This window comes from Ursus arctos, unplaced genomic scaffold (assembly GCF_023065955.2).
Source record: "Ursus arctos isolate Adak ecotype North America unplaced genomic scaffold, UrsArc2.0 scaffold_8, whole genome shotgun sequence".
Taxonomy (NCBI): Eukaryota; Metazoa; Chordata; class Mammalia; order Carnivora; family Ursidae; genus Ursus; species Ursus arctos.
This window is the reverse complement of record NW_026623100.1, coordinates 4,940,663-4,963,432: the sequence shown is the minus strand read 5'-3', so window position 1 is coordinate 4,963,432 and position 22,770 is coordinate 4,940,663. Positions and strand designations below refer to the sequence as shown.

The following is a 22,770-nucleotide window of genomic DNA, read 5'->3' as shown; positions in this document are numbered from 1 at the left end:
AGCTGGTGGCTTGGCGTCACGCTTTCTTGTAACCAACTTAATTACAAACCTGAAATTTTTCTTTTGGAATATTCCTCCGGGCTCCTTTTGCTAAAACCAAAGCCTCTTCCACTCTATGGCTTGCTAGAAGATCCTGTATTTGTTTTTCCAGGGGTAACGGAACCAAGATGTAAACTCCTTTACTTGTGGCGACAATCACTCTTCCTGGGAAAAAATTCAACAGTGTTGGAAAGAGAAAGAACATATTGCACAGACACACGCTGCTTCCCCGAAACGGGCCTGTCATCCGATCTGATGGCTGACTTCATCGTAATTCTCCCAACACAAAATTCCTACAGAAATTATAAATTACTATGCTTTTCTTTTCTTCTTCCCATATTGTCAACTGTCAGAAAAAGGGTGGGCACTAATACCACATTTCCAAAGTACAAAATATGCTTTTTTTGCTATTTGTTTGAAAGTGCTGATAAATTTAAAATCAGTTGAGTAGAGGGGCAACCGGTTAAGCATCCGACTTCAGCTCAGGTCATGAGCCCAGGGTCCTGGGATCGAGGGTCCACGGCCCTCCCGTGTCAGGCTCCACCCTCAGCGGGGATTCTGCTTCTCCCTCTCCCACTCCCCCTGCGCATGCTCTCTCTGTCTCTCTCTCAAATAAACAAATAAAATCTTAAAATAAAGTAAAATCATCTGAGTAGATACATAACATATAGTCCAAAGAAGTTACAGAGATCAAGTATGGCCAACGATCTACAAGAATTAGGATATACTTCCTATAAAATTTTTCTAAGAATTCTTTTCTTTCCATGTTAGTTTCTAAGAAACTAAGATTCTAATACTACATTCTGAACCACAAGATATTTCCTACTCACTTACCATCCAAATACCCAAGTCTCAGCCTGACCTTATTCATTCCCCCACAGCCCTGTGGGTTCACCCGACCCGTGGCCAACGCCGTCACCCTCGGAGTACTGTAAGACCCTGTGCAGACAGGCCACAGAACCGGAGCTGCGGTCCAACACGTGCTCCTGCTACGGAGCTTTGAGTTCTGCCCCTTCTGGACACACTCTGTAAGCAAACTACCACCCTCTCGCAGGAAGCAATGGATGATCTTTCCTGCCTGTCTGAAGGACGACTCAATGTCAGCAAAGCCTTCCCGGCTCCTCCGCTCTTCTCTCCTGGAAACCCATCGTTCCACGCCAGCCCCACCGTCTGATGTCATGGAAGGCCTCATCTTTCCTTGCCTGGACATCTTCCCGCTCTGCTCTCTTGTCCAGATTATCTGCCTTCTGTATCACAAGCGAAGTCATTTTTCTGAGATGCTGTGTCTTCTCTGCATGGGTGTCCCTTTTCCTGGGAAGCCTCTCCTTGTTTGCACCTGGGGGGGGGTTTACATCAGCAGCCTCGATGTGCGCATGACCCCATGCCCACCTCTACCACTCCTCTGCAGCACCGTGATATCGTTAGGGGACATGCTCTTCTGATGTGTGTGTTGGGGCCCCCGAATGGAATGTGACACACTTAATGTGGGGGCCGAGAATCTTAGTGAGTTTATATCCCTCGCATTTAGAACCGGAAGGGCAACGTATGGTGAGCTGAAATCCTTAAATGGCAAATGTATGTATAAATCTAGATCAGTTCCTGGTTTGAAGAAAATATCATAAAAGACCTTCTTAGGACAACTAGGGAAATGTGAACACAGCCAGGATACTAGAGTTCATTTTCTAAGGGGTGAAAGGGCTTTGTGGTTATATAGGAAAATGCTCTAACTCCTAGGAGATGAGTGCTGAAGTGTTTCAGATTAAATGTCATGATGTCTTTTACTTACTTTTGAATGGCTCGGCAAAATGTTTACAAGTGTTGAGTCTAGGTGAATGGTATATGGTGCTTCACTTTGTTTTTCTTTCGATTTTTCAGTACATTTGAAAATGTTCATAATAAAATTCAGGAAAAGTAAAAGAAGTCCCTTGCTGGGCTCACTGCTGCACACAAGGGGAGGTCCCTCCTGACGGCCCTGATCTGCTGCAGTCTCTTCTCAGGCTGGCCTGACACATGACATGCTACAGTCACCCTGAATTGCTCACACGGCCTGAAGCCCAGGGCTCCCTCTTGCACACACCTGCAGACACCTTTCTCTCTACCTGAGGTTCTTTCACACCAAATTTGATTGGCTCACTCCACTCATCCTTAAAGGTTTGGCTCAAATACCATCTCCTTCAGGAAGCCCTCCCTGATATTTCCAGGAAACATTCCTGCTCTCTCAGTTGGCTTTGGTTCATGCCTATCAAGCTCTTCAACTGCTGCTATCTGTCCAAATGTCTATCTCCCCATGACCTTTGGAGCCCCAGAGCTTGTAGACTGCATTACCATCCCCTGTGTAACTTCGAAATTTAGCATGAGGTCCAGCTCCAAATGGACTCTTAATAACATTTACGGAAGAAACATCACAAATGGGTTGATAACTAAATTTCATTAAGATTTCTGTGCAAAGTAGTACCTTCAAAATCCTGTAGAATGTGTCCTTCCTTAAAGGGCAGGGTCTGCTTTTGCTGCTGGTCCAACATGCTGTGCACTGTGATGAATTCATCATCGAGCGCTATGACATACGGGAAGCAAATGGCCGCCCCGATCACATTCTCCGACCAGTGCACAGGGGCTCGCTGAGATATGCCAGCAACTGTGGCAAACATGCCTGTAAAAACAGGAAGAGTCAGGTGGGCCTCCGAAGAACTGTGGCATTTTTCCTTTCTGTAGATGTGTCTGGATGCAAAATACCATCCCCTCCTTCCTTATATTTCAAGATCAGAAAGATAATATAATACGCCACAGGTGTGAAGAAGCCTATGTGACTTTATTAAGAGAGAACTACCTTGCCCTGGATGTGTACCTTTCATTTACTTCCAATTAAAAATGAGCTTAAAAAAAAAGGCTACATGTACCCACCCAAAGGTTTATAAAGCACATGTCCTCACCTGTGTGGAAAAAGTTACTTCCCAGCAGCTTACGCAGCTTTGCAAGCTCTCTCTCACATCCAATCCTCCAACTGGTTAGCGTCTCTAAGTTACGGCCATTCCTTGTTGAATGAATATTGAATACATTCCCTCAAACATTTACTGAGCTCCTACTATGTGCCAGGCACTGCACAAGACATCCTATCAGGCACTGTCCCTGCTCAGAGCTGAAGTCCAATATTGGACACACACACCCTCTAATGTAGGGACAGAACCAATTCTGCACTTCAAGACATACTGCTGTTGAGTGTCCATCAGTAACTTCCATAGCAAATGACAGCTTAACTGTCTTGTGCATAAACTACCAAACTAGCCATTTCCCAGTAAGCTACATATAGTCCACAGATACTGGGGTTTACCAAAATTAATACATTTGCAAAGTCAAGTCAATCCATTGTAACTTAGCGTTCAAACCAGGTGACGTAAAACACCTTTAAAAACAGCGTGTTGTCACCTGCAAACCATCAGCTGCTATTGCAACAGCCGGTTTCCGCTGTACAGGCTGGAGAACCGGGAGGGGAGACACAGAGATACGCAAAGAATTTCAAGATTCAAACAAGGGCAACTATCTCAACCACATCATATGAGCAGAATTCCTAAACCTGTGAAACCAACCACCCACCTAAATTTTCTGTAGTTACAAAGACTAAAATATACTGCAGTTAATCTATTACAAACATAGGTCTTTTCCTCTACGTTAGGCTGTTCCTGAAACTGGGCATCACGTGGGACCTCACGCATGCGTACACACACCCTGCTTTTACCTAACACACGCCAGGCCCTCCCTGAAGAACAACACTGTGCTCAGAGCACCATCAGGCCCAGTTAACACTTCACATGCAGGTTCTCGGCACGTGGGAGCAACAACTGGAACCGAGGGGTGCTGTAGGGGAGGTGGCCAGGTGGATGGGCTAGATGGGTGATGGGCATTAAGGAGGGCACTTGTGATGAGCACTGGGTGTTATAGGCAACTGATGAATCACTGAATCTACTCTTGAAACCAAACTACACTATATGTTAGCTAACCTGAATTAAAAAAAAAAAAGATGATGGAACAATAAGCCTAGAGTGTGTGTGTGTGTGTGTGTGTGTGTCCCCTCTACTACGGAGTCACAACTGCCTAATGTAAACCATTCTGATCTTCAGTATTTCCCTTTGGCCCTTCAACGTCTCCAAACTCAATACAGAAAGAGAGGCTATAAATTAGTAACTCACAAAAGACAAAATGCAAATGGCTAATAAATTCACAAAGAGATTCCATATTCGTCAATAGCCAAGGCCACAAATTTAAATGAAAACCAGTAAAAACACAACTTTTACCCACCAGCTCGGCCAAAGGTTATAGACCGAAAATACGGAGTACTGGTACGGCATGAGGAGACACCTTCTGGAGAATGATTTGGGAAGCAGCTACCAAAACTGAATATACACTCACCCGCTTTGATTGATTCTACTTTTAAATCTATTGCCAACTGGTAAGTACAAGGGTGGTCTCCACGATATTTTTCCTAACAGCGTAAAACTGAGTAGATACGTTAAAGATGACATGGCTGTGGGTGAGTGCGCCACGATCAGACAAGAAGGCCCCTCTGTTAAATGAGCACAGACGAAAAGAACTACAAGTTAGTGTGTTGAGCAGTGGTTTCAGGTCACGGAACATTCGCTGTGGGGAGCACGGAGGTCGCTACCAAGACACGGACGACAGATTCAAGGGCTCACGGGGGGTGAAGTGGTTAAGGGAAACACGTAAATAATGACCACATGAGAGATAAAGACCGGGCACAGAAAGGTGTCAAACACTTTCCAAGAACGGATGGAGTGAGGATGGAGGTCAAGTCCAGACGGAGCTAGGTGACCAGACCCCAGCCCGCACAGGGAAGGGGACGCGTGCAGGGGGCAGCAGAAGGGAGGGCGCATGTCCCCGGGACAGGGCAAACCCTGTCCGAAGGCCAAGTTGGCACTGGAATGGGCAGCACTGGCTCTAGTCAGGCTGAAGAGTGTGGCCTGCACTTGTTACAGACCACAGGGGCTTCCGAAGGCCAGCCTGGCAGAAGTGTGACTGCTGTGTGCAAGGAGCCACACAGGGGAGGGCCAGACGGCTGCCTGCGACCAAGGAGGAGGCCTTGGCCAGGCCAGGGTTGGGGCACAAAAGAGGGACGGTCACTTCCAGGGGTGAACTGGGGAACCTGGCCGCTGACTCAGTGGGAGCAAGAGAGAAAGTGAGTCAAGGGCTACCGTGGGGGTGTCAGCCTCAGGACTGAACAGCACTGCACTGAGTCTGAAACGAAAGAGGGATTAGGATGCAGGGCTGGTCGGGAGACAGTGTTTGCACTTCCCGGAACTAGAGGACACAGACTTCTGGGAGAGGGAAGCCTGGAGTTCCAGGGCTTTCTCAGGGGGTGGGAGTAGCATGCTTCCTGAAGGAGGACACCATGCTTCCACAGAGCCCACCAAAAGCCACAGAGAGGACAGGATGACCCGAGAGGAACCGTCTCTGCAGGGTGTAACCGAGGACTGCTCCTGAGGCTGGTGGGGGCTTTTTGTTCTCATCTCTTCGCAAAGCAGGTAAGAAGTCAATGAAAACTCGCAGAACTCCACCACGATGACTCAGAGCTGGATGCAGGATGAAACAATGAGGGCAGTCTGGTTCTGCCGCCGAGCTCGGACAGCGCATGGGACCGAAGGCCCTGGGTTTGGCATTGCCAGTGTTCTACCAGAACACAGAGGACATAATTACCATCTGAACTAGCCTACCAACTGCACTGCCCAAGTATTCCGACAGCATTAAAAACTGCTGGAGAGAAACCAAGGCGTAAAGCTTTGGGAAGCATTAAGAATCTGGAATGAGGACTGAGCTTTGGAGGAGGAAATTCGGTTAGCACTATCTTAACTTTTCTGTGCGTTTAGAGCCAGCCAGCCGAAAAGAACCTAAAGGCATGGTCTCCTGCACACCACTCCCCTGGGCACTTGGCAATCGTAAACAGTAAGCCTGAGGACGCCCAAATTTCGGGTCAAATAAGCATGTATAGCACAATCTCCCGGGAACATGGACAGTAAGACGCTGTCCGGCCTCCTCCTGGAATTAAATCCGGGTGACTGCATTTACTCACATAAGGCTGGGTATCACCCGGCCCAGGAGGTATGCAGTGCAGAGGCCCTGACATGAGTGTTCTCATAATGAAATGGGCAGAAGTCAGAGGTCAAGGGGCACCTGGGTGGCACAGCGGTTAAGCGTCTGCCTTCGGCTCAGGGCGTGATCCCAGCGTTATGGGATCGAGCCCCGCATCAGGCTCCTCCATTATGAGCCTGCTTCTTCCTCTCCCACTCCCCCTGCTTGTGTTCCCTCTCTCGCTGGTTGTCTCTATCTGTGTTAAATAAATAAATAAAATCTTTAAAAAAAAAAAAAGAAGTCAGAGGTCAAGAACAAAGGCTTCTATTCACCCAAAAAGCAGAAGATGACACTGGAATAAAAGAGCAGAGCAGTAACTGGCAGCTGATGGGCCGGGGTCAGGCAGTAGAAGGTGCCAGAGAATCACTTAGGAACGAAGGTACTGTTATTAACACCCACCAATTAATTATATGCCTGCGGAGCAGGTGACAAACTCTATTGTTTCTATATTGTCAGAGTCAAGTGCTGTCAATGTGCAAATGTAACAAATGTGGAAATGGTACATCTTTAAAAAGCAATATTTTCAATTGTGCACCCTTTAAATATCAGAGGTCCCCTTATCTGAGCTGGGAGGAGGGGAGGGGGCCAAGCGGCCAGGGGGCCATGTGGAGTCAAGAAGAGCTTAATTATGTGCATTTTCCAAGAAGTATTATCAAAGGACAGAGTTTAAAGTCACAAGACTCGGGGCGCCTGGGTGGCACAGCGGTTAAGCGTCTGCCTTCGGCTCAGGGTGTGATCCCGGCGTTGTGGGATTGAGCCCCGCATCAGGCTCTTCTGCCGTGAGCCTGCTTCTTCCTCTCCCACTCCCCCTGCTTGTGTTCCCTCTCTCGCTGGCTGTCTCTCTCTCTGTCAAACAAATAAATAAAATCTTTAAAAAAATAAATAAATAAAAATAAAAAAAAGTCACAAGACTCAATCACGTTCTGAAAATTTCAACAAAGTATTGCTGAGAATAGGAAAATCTAAGTTAAGGCAAAAAGCTAAGAGTGGTTTCTCATGACACGGGAGTGAGTGCATATAATCTTTAGGGAGAAACAAGCAAAATGAAAATTTATAGCTTTCATATGCTTAAAGGTGCATTTGCATTCATTATAGTAATTTATTTGAACCTAATTCTTTTTTTGGTAAAGATTTTATTTATTTATTTGGGGGGGGGAGAGAGAGAGCATGAGTAGGGGGAGGGATAGGGGCAGAGCAGAAGCAGACTCCCTGCTGAGTGACATGGGGAGGGGGCTCAATCCCAGGACCCCCGGATCAGGACCTGAGCTGAAGGTGGATGCTTACCGGACTGAGCCACCCAGGGGCCCATCCTTGAACTTAATTCTGGAGCCATGTAATAAAGTGGTGATTACTATGTTGCATGCAGAACCTGTATATAGGAAACGTATAAGAGAGCTTACAAGTGATATTGGAGTCAAATGTTTTCCCTAGAAAGCCTTATAACTGAAACAGTAAGGTACTGGCTCAGAAGCAGCCACACACGCTGACGGAACAGAAGAGAAAATCCAGAGATAGACCAATGGCAGAAGGGAATTCGGTGTGCATTAAAGGCAGCTGCCTACATCAGTGACCTCAGGTGGGCTCTGCAGTCGGTTGGTTGGGATAACGGACAGGCACAGAGAAAAGGATAAAACTGAATCCGCTCCTGGGGCGCCTGGGTGGCGCAGTGGTTAAGCGTCTGCCTTCGGCTCAGGGCGTGATCCCGGCGTTCTGGGATCGAGCCCCACATCAGGCTTCTCTGCTATGAGCCTGCTTCTTCCTCTCCCACTCCCCCTGCTTGTGTTCCCTCTCTCGCTGGCTGTCTCTCTCTGTCAAATAAATAAAATCTTAAAAAAAAAAAAACAAAAAACTGAATCCGTTCCTTACACTCTGCACTATAAAAAATGAAACCATAAAAGTACTAGCAGAAAACATGGGTAAGTTTGTCTATAACCGGAGAGAGGGAAATGTCCCTAATTATGACTTGAAATCAGTGCATTGGTGGGTCAGTGGTAGAATTCTTACCTAATTATGACTCAAAATCAAGATGCAATAAAGTAAAAAGGTTAATACATTTGATTATATAGGAGTGTTGAAGAAAAGCTTTTGCACGGTAAAGACGGGAAACAAATATTTGAAACCTACGCCAGGCGACAAGTTGGTATCTCGAACGCATAAAGAGCACTAAAAGAAATGGCAAGAGAAAAGAACAGATAATCCCCATCAGAAGAAAGGCAGTGGCCCCTAAATGTATGAAAAAAATTTCACTCTTGGGGCGCCTGTGTGACGTACTCGGTTAAGCATCCGACTCTTGGTTTTGGCTCAGGTCATGACCTAGGGGTCGTGAGATCAAGCCCCGTGTTGGGCTCCAAGGAGTGTGCTTAAAACTCTCTCTCCCTCTGCCCCTCCCCCCACCCCCGAAATAAATAAATCTTTTCTTAAAAAGTTCATTCTTGCTCATCACAGGAAAAGTGCAATTAACTATGCTAAAATACCACTTCTCATGTACAGGACCGGGGACAACACGGAAGGAAGGTTGACAACATACCCTACTCTGTTGGCAATGCTGAGGGGAAATAGGCATTGTCATATGTTGCTTGGGAGAACAGAAAATGTACAAACTTTATCGAAGGAATATGGCAATACGTAGCAAAACTCACATGCATTTGTACTTTGACTCAACAATCCCACCTATAAAAGGCTTTTCCATAGATATACCAGGAGAATACAAAAAAAGTAGTCCCTAGTAAAACCATAAAACTGGAAAAAACCCACATGTCCTCAGTAGGGGCCTGATTAGAAAAACCCATACTACCTCCACACGACGGAGTAGCATGCAGCTATGAAATGAGCGGTAGCTCTGGATTATATTACAAAGGGGTCTCCGTAATACATTGCTAAGTTAAAAAAAAAAAAGAGCTGAGAAAGAGATGCAAATACTTTCATATTTATTTGTATTTTTTATTAAAAAATGAAAGGATAAACCATAAAAATACCATAAACATAAAGGCTGCCTAAGGGGGAAGAAGAGAAGTGAAGATGACAGGCTATCAGCTCTTTGAGTATACCTGGCTATAGCCCACCTGACTTGGAACCTTGTACATATTTACAGAGTAAAAATATACAATAAAAGAAAGCCAATTCCTAAAAATCAAAAGTAAAATAAGACAAATTAACTATATATCCAGGTGGTGGCATAACCAAACAGAAGGGGACTCTTCCAAGTGACTTTAAAAATGTGACCATCCATTCCTGGTGGGTTTACGTGCATCCTACACTGAAGACAAAAAGAACCATAAACACTCAAACTGTCTTCAGTCATTACACGGCGGAAACAGTGGTGTCAGTATTGTTCTGTGTACTGTGCGGTTTGTCAAAGGAACAATTACGTCGGGCAGTGGTTTACTAAGACGCTCAGTGTGGTTGAAAGCAGACAGGAACATAGAGACGGATGAGGTCAATGCCCTACAGCCGTGAATTGGTTCTATCCGTATGGTCTCACAATGGGTTTTACCTTTACAGAAAGGCGTCCTTCTCGGGGCGCCTGGGTGGCTCAGTCGTTAAGCATCTGCCTTCAGCTCAGGGCGTGATCCCGGCGTTCAGGGATCGAGCCCCACATCAGGCTCCTCCGCTATGAGCCTGCTTCTCCCTCTCCCACTCCCCCTGCTTGTGTTCCCTCTCTCGCTGGCTGTCTCTCTCTCTCTGTCAAATAAATAAAATCTTAAAAAAAAAAAAAAAGAAAGGCGTCCTTCTCAACTCTGTCCACTGAAGTGGCTTGAACACAATGGGCAACAAACAGCTCTAGCACCCAGCCCGTGGTCTGTAAACATCAGGGTCCTTGGAGAAATGGCTGAAACCTGATCTAGGGCAGGAAATGCACAAAATGAACCTGGATCACCTTCCACATGAGAAGACAAGGGAGCCATCCGAGTTCAAGGGTCATGTGAAGGGGGCTTGGCAGTCAACCTAGACAACCCCATCCAAGCACAAGTAGATGGAAACGCACCATATGTGTCTGAATCCATGATGCATCATGATATTTTTTTAAAAGTCGCTTCTGGAAGACAGAAGGGATCACCTTACTGAGAACCTTTTCATTCTGCCTTTCTTACACAATGTACCTGGGGGGCAACTAAATACAGTAAGTTTCTCTTCACTGAAGCAGTCCAGTTAACGTAAGAAGGAGGAAGGGACAGAAACAGAACGCTGCCATCTGGCAGTCCCCCATGATTTAAAGGCTCTATGCATCACTCATCAATAGCTACTGACATCACAGAGGGAGAAAAAGAAATTGCACAACCCTGATGGAAGTCCTCCACCGCCGATGAGGAAGTCTTAAGCAAAAAACAAAACAAAACAAACAAAACACCCCACACTTGAATCTGACAAAACCTGGCACCCTAATTACCAGGTGGCGGGAAACGCAAAGGTCAACCTGACATAGTAAAAATATAAGGGGATAAAAATCATCAAAATTCAGGCTGTGGGATGCTCTAAGTAGTGATCCAACCTCTTCAACAAGAAGTTAGGGAAAAATAAAAAGAGACGGAATCTTAAGAGAACTTACAGACGCAGAGAAGCCTAACAGATCATTCGATTGCAATGCACACGTCTCACGTGGGATCTGACTCAAACTGAAAAATAAACACACGTACCCTTAAACATAAATTTACACAGATCTCTCTGTGGATGTGTGCTGACAGGAGAAATATGGCATGCCTTGACATCTGATGACATTGAGGAATGACGTTACATTGTATTAGGGTATGTGGGACTCCCGGGTGGTTCAGTCAACCAACTGCCCTCAGCATCTGCCTTCAGCTCAGATCGTGATCCCAGGGTCCTGGGATCAGGCTCCTGGCTCAGCAGGCAGCCTGCTTCTCCTCCCTCTGCCTGCTTCTCCTCCTGCCTGTGTGCGCACTCTCCCTCTGACAAATAAATAAAATCTTTAGAAAAAATTTTCTTTTTTTAGGTATGCAATGGTATTGTGCTTTTCATTCCTCTTTTCTTTCTTTTTTTAAGGAACTTGGAACTACATAATGGACAGTTTCTAGGAGAAGTGCTATGATGCCCGTGATTGCAGGTAATCAAGTCGCGGAAACAGCTAGGTGTATAAATCAAGCACTTGGCAAGGAATTCGTAATAGCTGGAGCTGAGTGATGGGTACATTTGAGTTCATTATAATATTCTCTTAAATCTATATATGTTTTCCATAATACAAATTTTTCATTAAAATTGGGAATTTTTGCTAAAGAAAAAGGTGGTTGGGTAAAGAATTTTTTTCCAAAAAGTAAAAATCTGAGCTATCGAGCCATGAAGAGACATGAAGGAACCGTAAATGCATATTACTACGTGAAAGACGTCAACGTGAAAAGGTAACGTACTGTATGATTTCAACTACATGACACTCTGGAAAGATCAGCGATTGCCAGAGACTGAGGGTGTAGGGGAAGAACAGGTGGAGCACAGAGAATTTTGAAGGCAGTGAACATACTCTCTATGGTACCATAATGATGGATACGCATCGTTATACATTTGTCCAAACTCACAGAATGTACAACTGCGAGAGTGAACGCTGATGTAAACTACAGACTTTGGGTGATTATAACCTATCACTGTAGATACATCCATTATCATAAATGTACCACTCTGCTGGGGGGATGCGGATAGTGCAGGAGGACGTTCGTGTTTGGGGGCAGTGGGTATATGGGAACTCTGTACTTTCTGCTCAATTGTGCTATGAACCCAAAGGGCTCAAAAAAATAAAACGGATTTAAAAAGTAAAAATCAGTCAGTGAACACTGACCAGAGTTCACGCCCTCAACTTTTGTCATCACCAGAAAATCCGTACCCCTGCTCTGAGATGAGATGCCTACACAGAGACTACGGTTCACGAGTCCGGGTGGTGAGGTGGACTCACCCTCCCCAGCACCCGCTGCGTGTCACAGACACACACGCACCCGAAAACGAGCCATCCGCGGCTGAAAAGAAAGTACAAGTCACCCATGCCGTAAACAGCTCTGAGCCTCAACTTCGAGCAGGCAGCACAGGGAACTCGCAAGGCCGTGTGACAGAGCCAAAGCCCTTTCAGGGGGCTAGCGACAGGACCCAGTGGTGGGATGAAACTGCGGTCAGTCAAATAATGGACTGAAGTCTCCGTGCCTGAAAATCTGTCTAAGTGAGCTCCACTCCTTTTCATAACAAAGAGTAAAAACAGTCAACTGACAAACCCAGCCACGTGAGAAAATCTTATAAGGAAGTCTAACAGAGGAATTTTCTCCCCAGAGCCATGGGAAGGCTCCTCGTTAGCACAGAATAAAGCTGGCTCACTTTACCACCGGCCTATCTGTGTTCCATTAACCCCACATTCACCGCACAACCTAAGGGAACGTTAGCAAACGCTGGCTCTGCATCTGTTTACATCTTGCCACACACCCTCGGCGTTGGCGAATACGCTTCACCAGTATCTACTTCCACAGCTAAGTTCTCCCTCCCGGATCTGGGCAAGGGCTCACGGAGGTAAGGCCAAAGGAACGGACAGGTGGGGGGTGGAGGTTGGCGGCGGCTCACCCAGTCCTCCGGGACCTGCCAGGAGGAACTCCTGTCTCCCGATCCTCTTGACGATGGGGCGCTTCTCCTCGCTGCAGTAAGGAAACAGGTCCTGGGAGAAGCCCGTGTTGTAGTTCAGGATGATGTACTGCGTGGTCAGAGCCAGGCACAGGAAGTGGCCGTCCACGGCCACGGCCAGGGGCTGCTCCGGCGTGGACACCTCCCTGACGATCTGAACCCGGTCCTCATACACCAGGAACAGCTGGATGGTCCTGCGCTTGACCGAGATGATGCAGACTTCCACGCAGAACGGGTCTCCGTTCACAGGGTTCTCGTTCAAGGCCAGCGCCGCAGCCCCTTTGATGCGTGCCCCCGAGGGCACGGGCTCCAGGCTCATCATGTTGACCAGGGTGATGGAGTTGTCACAGAGCACCAGCAGCCTGTTGAGGGCCGAGGCCGCTCGCAGCTCGTTCACTGGCTTCCGGAAGCCCAGGTGTCGGTGCAGCTGCTTGGTGGCGGAGAAGGTGGCTGTCCCGGTGGGCAGCGCCCGCTCCTCCAACAGGAAGTGGTAGACGACGCAGTCACCGGTGCCCACGTAGAGGTTCTTCCCGCAGCACTCCACGCACTCTATGTGCACCCGCTCCTTGTCGCCTGCCAGCAGCTCCCACTCCACGGCAGAGACCAACGTGAAGGCCTTGGTGCTCATCATGTCTGCTGGTGACCTGCAGGGAGGGGGACAGGAACGTCAACTCAGGGTAGCGAACAACGAGCGAACCATGTCGGGTCGCAATGAATACACCTGATTCCTCAGTTACGATCTCAGTGAAAGGAAACCGTTGGACACTGTTAAGAAACAGTACTGGGGAGAAAAGCTCTCCCTCTGGGTCTCCTTCCACCAGGCAAATGGGAGACCCCAGCAGGACAGCACATGCGTGGGCTTTAAGGCCATCCTGCCCGTGCTCAACAGAGCCGAGACTGACACGGAGTTTCCTCCTGTTGTTCTTGGGAGATGTAGCTGGAAGCAGAAGACAACCACACATCCACCCAGAGACAAGCTAGCAGAAACGTTTTGGAGAAAGGCAAACACGATCCTCACTGATCTTCCCCTGAGCTTCTCTGGCCACTTGACTGAGCGTCTAAGCGAACAGCGGGACGCAACTGCCTCAGGTGCTTACATCTTGCCCCTCAGATCCTGTCAGAAACACTGAGGCAGGGGCCACACCTAGAACGCTGTGTTCTTCCCAGCACCCTATTCGGCGCTCCGAGGAAATGCGGTCATGCAGAGTGGTGAAGACGTGCCTCAAATCTCTACGTCTGTCAGGGGAGGACGTATCGAGTGGACCTGGGAGAAGGCCACTGACATGTCAGTGAATGGATGGCTCCCGCTGGAAGACCGACTGCCCCAGTGTCTGAAAGGACTCTGGTTTCACACACCACAAAGTTAGAGGCAGCAGAAATGAGCAAGATGGCCTTTCCCTGATGTCTCAGCCCGCAGGAAGGCAACTCACACAGGCTCCCCGATCCACTCAAGCAGGAGGGGAGAAATGTTCCTCCAAAAAGGTCCACGGAAGGCTGATGGAAGTTAGGGGAAGCCAGCTGGACTTTTCCAGCACTTCGAGCTGTCCAGAAGTAGGGTCGCCTCAAGAGAGGCTAAATTCCTTAATCCTTTGAGGCATTCTAGCCAAGGCGGGAAGAACTCTTGGAAATATTCAAGAAAGAATGTAGAGTGCTATCATTTCTTACATACCCTGATATCTCTTGGGGCAGCAACAGCTACACAAGGAGGACTCCAGTCTCCTTCCCTGAGTCACTGGAATCCCCAGGAAGGAAGGTATCTCAGGTGTGGGGATGAGGTATTTCAACTGGACACCATCAGAATTCCTTTCTGTCACTTACTGGCTATGTGACCTGGGGAAAGTCACTCGGCTTCTCCGTGCCTCAGTTCATTTGTAAAATGAACGTAATAATGGTACCTGCTTCATAACGAGACTTTGAGGATTAAATAAGTCAGCTCAAGTAAAATACTTAATATCTGGCACATAGCAAGTACCCGATAAAAGTGTTTGAGCTAATCTTTTTTTTTTTTTTTTTTTTTTAAAGATTTTATTTATTTATGTGACAGAGAGACAGCCAGCGAGAGAGGGATACACAGCAGGGGGAGTGGGAGAGGAAGAAGCAGGCTCATAGCGGAGGAGCCCGATGTGGGACTCGATCCCAGTACGCCGGGATCACGCCCTGAGCCGAAGGCAGACGCTTTAACGACTGCGCTACCCAGGCGCCCCTGAGCTAATCTTCGATACATCCCCCTCAAAGCCCCAGCCTACTTTCGGTCTCTACTTCCCAAGCCGGGTACCGAGAGATGAAATAATGCTGTCTTCAGCCCTTAGCTATGTAGCCTGTGTCCACCTTGTTGACACTGAAGGACAGACTGAAATATAAGCCAGACAAGTGCTCACACACAGCCTCCCCCGCCCCAGGCACTGTCACACTTACTTACATGAGGTGTCCTCACAGAGACTATGGAAGAGAGGCAAGAAAGTGGGGTGTGAGGCTCAGAAGGCACCACAGAAACGAATCCTGTCCATCTATCTGGGGCCGTGGGAACTCGAAGGGTCCCAGGGAAAGCCCAGGGTTGGGGGAAAAGTAAGCTTCAGTGTCTTGACACCAGTCGTTTTTTAAACACTACCATCTATTTGTCATGACCGAACAGAACCACAAAACCCAAACTGGATATATATTTTCTCCATTTAAATGCCAAAGACTAAAACACAGGTATTAAAAATGTAGGCTGTGAGACATCCTAAGTCTGTGAAAGCAAAGTATTATGCAATACTTCTGCCTTCACTAATTGATCAATAAAGGCTGTCTTTTAGAATCACATGATGGAATGACTCTGCTATTGGAAGTGTGAACTGTACCCTTCCCTTCGCAGAAGGAACAGAGACACAGGCTTCTGGCACTCATAAGTAAACTCCTATTTAACTCTTGGAAGGTGTGGTGTCTTCGCATCGCACAAGAGATAAACTAGACACGTTTGTGGTGAAGAATACATGCAAACACCTCATATTTAGTCTAAGAGCCGGGTGGACAGAAAAGGAGGGAGCGGGGAGCTAGAGCTGGAAGAGAAGCATCTGGCTAAGTTTTATAGTATAAGTATTTAAGAAGAAATGAAATACTGTTTCACTATGTGGTAACTACAACTACTCAACTCTTGCTGAAGTTCCCTACTACAGGCCTTTAAAAAAAAATTAAATGTGGTTTATAAGAAGCAGAAGGAGACTGATGTCAGCATCATGGTGGCTAAGATGTTCCTCCTTCTTATCCCTTTTTCTACAATAAACTAGACATCCACCCACAGACCAAAGCCCCATGCTGGGTGCTGGGATGGGCTGCGCAACCGGCGGAGCCACCAAACCGCCACCAACCCTGCCCAGACCCCTGCCGCTGTGGCTGGGGAAAACCCCGCAGAATGCCGACCTGCGTGGCTACACACACAAGAGACAGAACATGCAGAAGTCCAGTCTTCCCAAGGGAAGCTTCCAGCATACCACTGGAGCAAACAAAACACAAAAAACAAAACAATCTGAGTTTGGCCGCAGCAGAGGTGGCCTTAAGAGAAAGCTTCCCAGGGCCAGGCCCGCAAGACAACACTGCAGGGGACTGGTCCGGCACTCTGGGGCAGCCTCTGCCACGGGGAGGCAGGGGTGCGGGAGTGCTGGCGACCCCAGCGGTGTGGGATGCAACTGCAGACTTCCACTGCTCTCCAGCAAGACCCACAGGACTGAGGCTGGATGTCCACACCTGGGGGAAGGAAGGAGACTGGGAGAGAGGTGAATGAGAATTTCAAAGGGCATTAAGGGGACGGTGTGCAGCAGAAAGCCTGTGGCAGCACCATACCCGGGGAATCTCACCAGTGTGTCTCCAGGCACCCCCAATGCCTGAGTACTAGCCCCACACCTCCTCCCACCATATAGCAGCTCCTGTGTACGCTCCCAAGTGCAGCATAGAGACAGCTCAGGAGACAGAGAGCTGCTCACACAACAGGCCCAGGTCTGTGGGCCAGGGAGAAACCACAAAAGAGCCACAGCGCCACGTTCAGGAAAACAAAGGAGAGGTTTCCAGTAGCCAGACTGGTGATGGGTAGTAAGGAGGGCACGTACTGCATGGTGCACTGGATGTTATACGCAACTAATGAATCATCGAACCTTGCATCAGAAACCAGGGATGTACTGTATGGTGACTAACATAATGTAATAAAAAAACATGAAAAAAATAAAAATAAAATATCAAAGCGCAAAAAAATTAAATTAAATTAAATTAAAGCAGAAAAAAAAAGAACCCGAGAAGACATAAAAGCTTAGGAATCCCGCCACAAGAGGGAGCAAAGGAGCAGCGTGGACGCAACCATGCAGACAGGGCGAAAACCCGCATCCCACCACCATAGCACAGAACACCCCATCTCAAGGCAACTCGCACGGACTTAAGGAGCTGTCCGCTACCGCAAATGTGAACGTAGCGACGCAAAACTACAAGGAACGTGACAAACCAAGAAAACGTGCCATCCCAAAGAGAGTAGTAACTCCCCCAAAACTGAGTTCAAAGGTATGAAATTTGTGATCTAGCTGATAAAAAATTCAGAGTAGCTGCTCTGAAGAAACTGTGAGCTACAAGAAAACTCAGCCAATTCAACGAAGCCTTGAAAAAAAATACATGATCAAAACGAGATTTTTACCAAAGAGAAATAAGAAAAAAAAGAACCCAACAAATTCTGAGGCTGAAGAACTCAAGGAGTAAAATGAAAAATGCAATACAGCATCTGCAGTAAAGCGTCCGGAGGACGGAATAAGTGGTGAGAGGATGGGGATTTTGAAACAACCCAGTTTGGGAGGACAAAGAGAAGAGAATGAAGAGTGGAGAAAGCCAAAGCGATCAATAGGGTTCCATCAAAAGAACAAATGCTGGAACGTCTGGAGTTTCAGAAGGAGAGAGAAAAGGGGACAGAAAATTATTTAAAGAAATAATAGCTGAGAGTTTCCCAAATCTAGGGAGAGAACTGGACATCCCAAGTTCACAAAGCTAACAGTTCACCCTATTATCTCAATGCAAAAAAGACACGTTATAATGAAACTGTCAGAAATCAAGGATAAAGAAAGAATTCTAAAAGCAGCCAAGGGAAAAGAAAAAAACACTGTAACCTTCAAAGGAACCCCATTAAGCTATCCAGGGATTTTGCATTTTTCCCTCAAAGGCCAGGAGAGTCTTTCCACTGAGGAATGGATAAAGGTGTGTGGTGTAGTTCCATCCATGTTGATGCAAATGTTGCGTAATCATCCTTTCTGGAGTACTATTCCATTGAGATTATGCTAAGTGAAATAAGTCAAGCAGAGAAAGACACTTATCATATGGTCTCACTTATATTAGTTATACTACATTAGGAGAAGGAAGGGAAAAATGAAGGAGGGTAAACAGGGGGAGATGAACCGTGAGAGACTATGGATTCGGGGAAACAAACTGAGAGTTTTTGAGGGGAGGGGGGTAGGGGGATGGGATAGCCTGGTGAAGGCACCTATTGTAATGAGCACTGGGTGTTACATGCAAACAAGGAATCATGGAACACTACATCAAAAGCTAATGATGTACTGTATGGTGACTAACATATTGTAATAAAAAAAATTGGTAGAGGGCTAGATATGATCCATGTGCCATAGTACAGAGTAACTGACCATCTCCTATACTTATTTGATTACAGAAATAATTTTCACCCAAATCTCAGTTAATAACATACATGCTTTAAAATAGGCAAGTTAAAATAATCAATCGTGGGGTGCCTGGCTAGCCCAGTCAGTGGAGCATGTGACTCTAGATGGTGAGGTCGTGAGTTTGAGCCCCACATTGGGTTTAGAGGTTTTTTGTTTTGGTTTTTTTTTTAAGATTTTATTTTTTATGTAAATAAATAAAATGATAAATCAAAAAAAAGGTGTGGTGTATATATACAATGGACTATTATTCAGCCATGAGAAAGAAAGAAATGCTGCCATTTGCGACAACATGGACGGGTCTGGAGGGCATTATGCCAGCGAGATAAGTCAGACAGAGGAAGACAAACACTGCACGATCTCACTCATATGTGGTATCTTAAAAAGCCAAACTCATAAAAATAGAGTTCAATGGTGCTTAGCGGAGGTTGGGGAGGTGGGGGGGGGAACTGGGGAAATGTTGTCTAGGGCACCAACTTGGAACTAGGGGATAAATGCGCAGCCTCCCGATTATCAGCAATGTATTATAAACTTCACAGTCGCTAAAACAGAATCACACGGGGTAATTAAAAGCTAACAAAATAACATTCTGGTACTTAAAAATGGTTTATTCCTTTAAGCAGCAGGGAAATGTTCTCCACGATCTAATTCATAGGCTAAACTCACTTAGAGACAATATGAATCATAAAAAGATAAACTGTAGGCCATGCCTCTCTGTATTATCATTAAGCCCAACTGCGTAGGGTCTGAAGTCGGAGAGGTTTTAACATGGTAATAAAATTGAAAATTTCTCCACGTTGTACAATTTAGACTCTATTATGTAATCTCAAACTGATCTGAAAATTAGACTTTTTGACGGAACGTCACCTTAAAAGCATGGTTATCATTTGAAAGAGCAACATTTTAACATTTTTCTCAAAACTGCAAAATACAGACCTAGTGAGGGAAAGAGACGGAAAAATATTAGTACACTCACAGACAACAGTTTAAATAAGGATAACATTACATACGCAACAAGCACTTCTAAGCGTGCAAAAAAAGAAAGGCACCGTTCCATTTCCCAAGAGTATCCCAATCTCATTAAGGAAAAAGGACCAGAAAAAAAAGCAAGTACCAGTGTAAAACAGTACGTGCTAAGGACCAAGTTAAAACATTAGTAATGACTTGCCACCCCCTTGGGCGCCTCCACACCCCCGCTGGTGACATCAGAGTCTAAGTGAGCGTCTTTGAAATGCTAACGGAAAATACGGGTTTCCTTTTGCGGGAGTACACAGAAACATTATCTTTTAGTTCACGCCTGTAGCCACTGTGAAAGGGTCTTGCTGCTTTGGTATCTGCCCTCAGATTCTTTATGTTTCTTTTTTTTTTTTTTTTAAGATTTTATTTATTTATTCGACAGAGAGAGACAGCCAGCGAGAGAGGGAACACAAGCAGGGGGAGTGGGAGAGGAAGAAGCAGGCTCATAGCAGAGGAGCCTGACGCGGGGCTCGATCCCGGAACGCCGGGATCACGCCCTGAGCCAAAGGCAGACGCCCAACCACTGTGCCACCCAGGCGCCCCGATTCTTTATGTTTCTTAAACCTCACCTCAAAAAACGACAATTCCATTCTTTCTGCTACACACCGAGCTGGGCAGCAGCAATTCTGAGGTTAGCCATGAGCTTCTAAAGATGTTCTTTCGTGTTCTTGACTTAAGATCCGTTACACCAGTCATAGAAGGTTCTAGAGGCCCAGGAGAGCTGACGTGGATGAGTTTATAAGCAATGCAAGAGCACCAGCTTTATTGTTTTTGTGGACACTGTCTGTCCCAGAAAGCAAGCACCATGTCCACACGGCTCTCCTAGCAAGATCTACCAAACAATGAGGAATCAGAGAATACCAAGTTTAAATAATAAATCCTCTGGAGAATAAAAAAAAAGAGGGGCACATGTCCCACTTCGTTTTATAAAGCCAGTATAAAATGTAACTTTACTATCCAAACCTGATAAGGATATAGGAAAAAAGAAAATCCTAATCATTCTTACTTATAAATCAACAGGCAGAAGTATTAAATATTAGCACACTGAACACAGACACACAGAATGAAGAAGTTGGCATGTGAAATTGGCTTAAGGTAATAAAATCTGTTCGTTTAATTCACCACATTTACAAAATAAAAGAGAAAAAGCATAAAACAAGGAACAAGACTATTACCATCTGTTATGGGTGGATTATATCCCCCAAATACGCTAAAGTCCTAATTCCCACTACTTGTGAATAGGACCTTATGGGGAAACAGGGTCACTGAAGATGACCAAGTGAAGATGAGGTCATTGGGGTGAGCCCCGATCCAATATGACAGGTGCCACTATAAAACGGGAAATTTGGATAAAAGACAGACACACATAGCGGAAAGTCGTGAAAACACAGGGAGGTGGCCAAGGAATTCCTGAGGCTACCGGAAGGCTGGCCAGGAGGCCTACAAGGAGTCCCTCACAGCCCTCAGGAGTGAACTCTGCCGACACCCTGACCTCAGACTTCTACCCTCCAGAACTGTGAGGCAATACGCTTATGCTGCGTATTTATTTAAGTTTATGTTGTTGAAGCCGCCCAGTTTATGGTACTTTGCTATGGAAGCCCCAGCACACTAATGTACCATCTCTACTCAACACTGTACTGGGAGTTTCTGCCAGTTAAGGGCACTTATAAAAACCTGAAAACAAAGACAGTTATAAAAACCTGAAAACAAAAACAAAAACAGATGCTACTACTGTTTACATGGAAACTCACAAATAACCTATTAGAATTACTAAAATTTTAGAAATACTGTTTAATTTAAAAAATCAACATATCAAAGTAATCTGCATTTCCATCCACAATTAAACACTTTAATCTTTAAAAAAAAGATATAATAGTATTAAAAAATTAAGTATGAGGGAATTATGGAGAAAAACATATAATCTTATCGTCCAACATTAAGAAACACTAAATTATAACCCCAGCTGACTTTCCTGCCAAAATTGACAAGCTGGTTTTAAAACTGAAACGGCAATAAAGTACCTACATCATCAAAACAATCTTAAAAATGAAGAAGAAACCTGAACGACTTACATTAACTGATTTCAGAAACTGCTATAAAATTGCAGAAGTTAAGGTATCAGGAAAGACAAACAGATCAATGGAATTTCGGAATAGAATAACCCATGGGACAGAAGATCAAGTCCATATGAGAAATAAACTGAGGGCCTCAGAGGGGAGGGGAGTGGGGGAATGGGATAGACTGGTGATGGGTAGTAAGGAGGGCACGTATTGCATGGAACTGGGTGTGATACGCAACTAATGAATCATCGAACTTTACATCGGAAACCGGGGATGTACTGTATGGTGACTAACATAATATAATAAAAAATCATTAAAAAAAAAAAAAGAAGAAGAGCAAGTCCAAAATGAGACCTACACATACACATTCAACTGGCTGCTAACAAAGGCACCAGTACCAAATACCAAAAATCATTTTGATAAATGGTGCTGGAACAACTGGATAACCTTATGAGGGAAAAAAATTTACCTTAAATACTCTTTCCTCACACCATATACAGAAATTAATTTGAGATGCATAAAATTATTTTAGAAGTAAAACTATAGGCTTCTAGAAGAAAACACAGAAGAATAGCTTTGAGACCTTGGGGTAAAGATTTCTTAGGATACAAAAAGCACTAACCATAAAAAAAAAAAAGTTGATAAACCGGATTTCATAAAAATTAAAAACTTGTGTCCACTGAAAGACACCATTAGGGAAATGAACAGGTAAGCCCCAGACTGGGAGAAAAATTTGCAATATATATATATCCGGCAAAGGTTTCATATCTAGAATATATAAAAACTTCTGCAAACCAATAATTAAAAGACAAACTTTTTTTTTTTTAATTCAAAAAAGAAAGTATATGAGGGGCTCCTGGCTGGCTCAGTCGGAAGAGTATGTGACTTTGGATCTTGGGGTTATGAGTTTGAGCCCCATGTTGGGGGTAGGGATTACTTAAAATAAATAAACTATAAAAAAAGGGTATATGAGTGACCAATAAGAACATGAAAAGATGTTCACCATCGCTAGTCATCAGAAAAATTTATTTTAAGCCATAACAAAATTACATTTCACACCTATTAGACTGGTTACAATTAAAAAGACTGGCAACACCACACGTTAATGAGGATGCAGAGCAACTAAAAATCTCATACTTTGTTAGAAGACGTATAAAATGGTACCATCACCAAAGCTTACATCATGTTCAATGGTGAGAAACTGAAAGCTTTCCCTTTAAGACCAGGAACAA

General features: G+C 45.4%; 1 protein-coding gene across 4 annotated transcripts in view; it reads right to left on the bottom strand.

Moving 5' to 3' along the window:
- Positions 1–22,770, bottom strand: part of TGFBRAP1 (transforming growth factor beta receptor associated protein 1) — a 66,873-nt gene that overhangs the window by 28,920 nt on the left and 15,183 nt on the right. For all 4 annotated transcript variants that reach the window (XM_026515684.4, XM_044379021.3, XM_044379015.3 and 1 more), the window contains 3 exons: positions 12,727–13,427; positions 2,495–2,689; positions 50–204 (listed from right to left, as the gene is read on the bottom strand). In XM_026515684.4, the coding sequence (XP_026371469.1) occupies positions 50–204; positions 2,495–2,689; positions 12,727–13,414 (1,038 nt within the window). In that variant the 5' untranslated portion in view covers positions 13,415–13,427. The remainder of the gene's footprint in view (positions 1–49; positions 205–2,494; positions 2,690–12,726; positions 13,428–22,770) is intronic.